The 5,371-nt window shown below is 65.0% G+C and overlaps 1 protein-coding gene across 1 annotated transcript; it reads right to left on the bottom strand.

Annotated features, from left to right (window-relative positions):
* Nucleotides 1-2,964: 2,964 nt before the first annotated feature.
* LOC135976413 (RNA polymerase II-associated factor 1 homolog) lies at nucleotides 2,965-5,365 on the bottom strand. The gene is made up of 4 exons (XM_065571866.1): nucleotides 5,341-5,365; nucleotides 4,852-4,957; nucleotides 4,401-4,482; nucleotides 2,965-3,739 (listed from the first exon to the last, which is right to left on the bottom strand). Exons 2-4 carry the CDS (start codon nucleotides 4,876-4,878, stop codon nucleotides 2,967-2,969), a joined length of 882 nt encoding a protein of 293 aa, XP_065427938.1. The 5' UTR covers nucleotides 4,879-4,957; nucleotides 5,341-5,365; the 3' UTR covers nucleotides 2,965-2,966.
* Nucleotides 5,366-5,371: the final 6 nt, after the last annotated feature.

The raw sequence follows: 5,371 nt of genomic DNA, 5'->3' as shown, positions 1-5,371 counted from the left end.
TCCAAGAGCCGGGAGAGAACCCAGGCGTCCTGCTCCCCCCCCCCCCCCAAGAGCCGGGAGAGAACCAGGCATCCTACCCACCCCCCCCCACACCAGAGAACCCAGGCATCTTGGGCCCCCGACCCTCACCCACTAGACCCCACTCTTCCCTCCAACCTGGGGAAAGAAAAGAACCCAGGCGTCCTGCTCCCCAGAACCTCCCCCCACCCTGCCCTAACCACTGAACCCCACTCCCCTCCCCGAGCCTGGAGAGAGCCCAGACACCCAGGCCCCCAACCCCTCCTGCACCAGCAGATTCCACTCCCCTCCAGACCTAAGGAGAGAACCCAGGCGTCCTGCTCCCCAGAACCTCCCCCCACCCTGCCCTAACCACTGAACCCCACTCCCCTCCCCGAGCCTGGAGAGAGCCCAGACACCCAGGCCCCCAACCTCTCCTGCACCAGCAGATTCCACTCCCCTCCAGACCTAAGGAGAGAACCCAGGCGTCCTGGGCCCCTTTCCCCAGCCCAGTTCCCCATCTCTCCCACAACCCCGGGAAAGAACCCAGGCATCCTGGCCTCCAGCCACTCCCCCCAGTTCTGACCACCAAGCACCACCCGCCACAGGGAGAGAACCCAGGCATCCTAGCCCCCACTCCCCCTGCTCTGACCACTGCCCCCTCCCATCCCAGAGCTGGGGAGAGAACCTCCCCCACCTGGCCCCAGGCGCGTTGCACATTTGTGTGCATGTTGCACACGAGTTCATGTCGCTTGCACACACCCTGCTCGTGCCTCGCTCTGTGACGTCCTCCCGCACCCACCCCAGGACCTGACACTCGCTCACAGCTGCGCGTGCCAGGCCCACAAACACCCACGTCCATCTCCTTCGCACACGTGGACCTTTGCACGTGTCCTTTGCACGCTGGAGTGTGTCTCTCTCTCCCCCCTGCCACATCTCACGCTCACAGCCCTCTCTCCCCCCACTCACGTGAGTCTCTCACATCTGCGCGTGCCACACATTCAGCCCGGGCCTGGTTGGGCCCCTCCCTGCAAAGCCCAGGGTTTGACCCGGATCGGGGGTGCCTCTGCGCAATCACCCCAAAAAATGCACCTCCCTCAAATCCCTCTTGGGGTAAAGCACAGGGCCGTGCCCGGGACTTGATCAACGCACCCCTCCCCCTACACAATCCCAGGAGGATCAGGGGGAGATAAGCACAGTCGTCCCCCCACCCAGTTGATTCTCACCCCCGCAAAACCAGCTCTCTTTGGAGGGTGCAGGCCAAGCTAGCAGACCCTACTGCCCCCCCTGAACCCCAGCCCTTCCAGCAAACGTGAGGTGTGGGTCTGACGTCCCCCAGGTACCACCCGGCCTGTGGAAACGTTGGGCCGCCTTAACTCTCTGGCTCCGGCTACCACTCACGCTACCCTGCCCCGCACAGAAATCAGCCCAGGACGGCACGCCCGGTTACATGACGTGAATGATCTCCCAGCCACTCGTGGGCCGTACCCAGGGAGGCCCCCGCCAGTCGCCCCAGCCTTGCCCCCCAGAAACGTGCTCAAGCCCCCCTTGGCCAGCGCAAGTGCCTCAAGCCGTCATCGAATACAAGAAAATGAAAAATGCACCAGCCGTCGTTAATCCGGAGCCAAGATTCCCCCAAGCCCTGCCATCAAAACACTCCCATTTAGATAAAAGAATAAAACTCGTTTATTAAGGAAAGAGAGAGAGAGATTCTAGGTGATCGAGGCCTCCAAAGGTCAGAACTGGTTACAAAAAGAAAGTGATCAAATTGCACTCGGCCCAATCAGCCTGAACCTCGCCACGACCTGTAAGGTTCAAAGCCAGTGGCTTTTCTCATCCCTCTGGCCGTCACAGTTCTTGGTACCCAGCCCGGAGTCCTTCCAGCCGGCTTGTTTCAGTAGAGACAGGGCAGAGAGAGGGGATGAAGACAAAAATTCATTGCCTCTTACTTTATAACCTTCTCGATGACTCCCCCGCCGGGGACAGACAAAGCAGTCGCCCGCGTAGGTGAGATTCAAAGCATCTCTCCGGTGAATTGTACATTCGTGACCCTCCAGGCCTGTTATTTCCCAGACTCACACCGTGTCTGAGTAACAAACCTACAGCAACATCTCCGCCCTCCTTAGCCACCGCGGGTCCTCGCCTGCGAGCGGGAGAGGGACGCTCAGCCGCTGATGAGTTACAAAGCACGCCTTGGGAGGGATCGTACCCCTAGAAAAGTGGGGGGCTACAGGGGGTCATTTGAGGTACAGTATCAGGGCAGCAGGTGCACCCCCAACCTTCGCCTCACTGCCCTGTGCCGAGATACAGCAGTGCGCTCTCCTTTGGCCAGGGCCTCAGGGGAACAAGGAGGGCAGTTTCCCCAGCTGCGGGAAATGCCAGTCAGTTTCAGGGGGCGCTGCTGGTCAGTTTCACTGCCCCAGATGCCAGCATCACTATCCAAGGTCCTGCCTCCACCCCCAAAGCCCGTCTGTCCCCAAATGCCCCCCTAACCCTCCCCAAGAAGGGCTCTGCCCAACCCCCTCCCCACGCAGGGGTCTGATCTCCCGTCACACTGCCAACCGTCAAAGGGCTGGTGAATCCCGGTAACGTAGAGAGTGGGGAACCCAGCCTGCCTCCCCGACACGTCAATGGCAGCTTCGAGCCCAGCCCCTGGCAGGGAAAGGGCAGAGTTTGGGGCACGGGGCATCTAGGGATAAACAATCCCTTTCTCCCCCAGAATACCTGTCCCCCCAGGGTGCCTTCCCGGCCCAGACCCCAGCCCTCTGAGTGGGGGCTCTGCACCCGCCACCCCGCTCTAGGGAGAACAGGCCCTGATGGCTAGGAGGGGGCTGGACGGCGGCTGCTGGACCCTCTGCTCGCAGCCAGAGGGAGGCGGTGATGCCAGCCAGGCCGCCCCTGGCACCAAGGGGGTAAAGTTCCCTGGGAGGGCCGGCGCCGAGCACAGGGGTGGGGAGAGACGCCCGGTTTTAGGAAGAGACCCTTTTATTGAGGCCGGAGAGGGGGTTCTGGTACAGGCTGGTATGTACAAGGGGCAAAACAAACAGCAGTAAGAATAAAAACACCCCAGTGTCTGAGGGGGACGCCAGAGGGGAGTCCCTGGGTCGGGAGGGGCACGCCCAGCGGGTCCTTGACCAGGTATAGGGGTGCCAGGCAGAGCCACTTCCTCCAAGTTGGGGGGGGGGATTCCAGCAACTCCCGGCACAAGTGAGCCCCCCCACATCAGGCCCACATCCTCCTGGTGGCAGCAAGGTGGAGGGACGGTCCCCCAAGGGGGTGGGTGGATCCGGCCCAGGCGGCTGGATCCCCCCCAGCAGAGCCCACTCAGTCGCTTTCGCTCCCCTCCTCGCTGGAGTCCGAGGCGGCCTCGCTGCCGCTCCCCGCTGCGCTCGTCCTCGTCGTCCTCCTCGGCGTTGGAGCCCTCGCTGCCGCTGAGGAAGGGGCTGCGGCTGCGGCTGGCCCGGCGCCGCCGGCCCCCCCCCCTCGCTGCCGCTCTCCTCCTCCCCGGGGCTGCGCCGCCCCCCGCCCCCCTCGCCCTCCGAGTCCTCGTCGTCGCTGCCGAAGATCTCCTCCTTGTCGCGGGCCGCCCGCTCGTCCTCCTCGCTGGCCTCCGGCGAGCCCTCGCTGGCGCTGCGCCCGCTGGCCTCCGGCTCGCTCTCGCTGCCCGAGCGCCCTTCCTCCTCCTCCTCCTCCTCCTCGCTGGCCTCCGGCTCGCTCTCGCTGCCCTTCTCCGGCTCCTCGTCTGCGGGGAGAGCCGCAGGGTCAGAACCCGGCCCCCCCAGCGGGGAGGGGGCAAGGAAGGGAGGGGATCACTCCCCCCGGGGGGAGCTGGGGGTGATGGAAGGGAGGCTGAGAGTTGATAGAGACGGGGTACCACCCCCGGGAGAGGGGGAGGGTGATGGAAGAGAGGAACTGTCCCTCCCAGGGAGATGGGGGGCTGATGGAATAGAGGGGACCATCCCCCCCATGGGAGGGAGAAAGGGAAAGAGAAGCGATGGCTCCTCCCCTCCTATTCTTTTGGGGTGGGGGCGACAGGAGCCATCCTCGGGGGTGGGATGTACAGGGGACTCGTGGGGGGAGGGAGAAGGGGGGGGGGGGACACAGGACCAGCCCGTGGGGTAGGCAGGACTCAGGGCTGCCCCCTGTAGAGGGAGCGGCAGCACCATCTCCGGGGGTGTCTGGGGGGAGGGGGGGGGGGATGTCCGATGATTGTGTTGGGGGGAGTCAGAGGGACCGAGGATGGAGTGCCGCGGCAGTTCCAAGGGCAGCCAGCAGAGGGAGCCGCGAGCCCTTGTGCGGCCAGCAGTGGGTGGGAGGGAGCTGATGGTGGAGGGGACAGGCAGAGGGGCCCCTTTTCCCACGCCACCCCCCAGAGCCGCAACCCCCCCTTCCCCGGCCGCTACCTGAGCCCTGGGCCTCCTTGTCCATCTCCTCCTCCTCTTCCTCCTCCGGCTCGTGATTCTCCAGCTGCGCCTTGCGAGCCTCCTGCCGGGGCGGGGGAGCCAGGTTAGCCATGGGGTGGGGGGCACACCCCACCCACCCCGTCCAGCACCCCTCCTCAGTCAGTGAGAGTGGGTGGCATGGGGCCTTCAGGGCAGGGAACAGGACTCCTGGGTTCTCTCCCCAGCTCTGGGAGGGGAGTGGGGTCTAGTGGTTAGAGCGGGGGGGGGCTGGGAGCCAGGGACTCCTGGGTTCTATCCCCAGCACTGGGAGAGAAGTGGGGTCTAGTGGGTTCTACTCCCAGATCCCAGCGTAGGGGGTGAAAACAGAAGCTACGTGGGGGGCACGGATGCACTCACTGTCCCCAAAGGGCTGCCCCTCCGCCCCCAGCACAGAGTCCAGCCCTCGCCCTACCTGAGCCTCCAGTTCCTTCTCGTTCATGTCCCGGTGCTTCACCACCAGCACGGCGTTGGTGCCCGACTGCACGCCCGCCTTGGCCCTGCGTTTGCTCAGCCGCACCCTGGGAGAGGGGCAATGTCAGGCCGGGGAGAACGGCCCCTGCACCCTCTTCCCAGGACACCAGCCCCATCCGCTCCATGTGCCCCCTAAAGGCACATCCCGGAGCTGGGGATCCCCCCGGCCCGGCTGGAGGTCAGGGCTCCCTGGGACGGCCCCAGCGCCGCTCAGAAACCAACCGAGCTCCGTTCGGTTCTCCCCCCCCCCCCCGCTCCCAGGTAGCTCAAGCCTCGGTTTACCCTCGGCCGGTCAATTCCCATTGGTTCAGGTGCCGACGGGCAACGGCCACTAACTCCGCCCTCTCGGAGCCGAGATCTGAGCCGGGCCGTGGCCACCGGCCCCGATCTGCCCCCCAGCCCCTGAGGCAGGCCCCGCCCCCCGCCTCACCGGGTCTCCAGCTCGTTGTAGTAGACCCCGT

Source organism: Chrysemys picta, chromosome 17, assembly GCF_011386835.1.
Source record: "Chrysemys picta bellii isolate R12L10 chromosome 17, ASM1138683v2, whole genome shotgun sequence".
Classification (NCBI taxonomy): Eukaryota; Metazoa; Chordata; order Testudines; family Emydidae; genus Chrysemys; species Chrysemys picta.
This window is presented reverse-complemented; position numbering and strand designations above follow the sequence as displayed.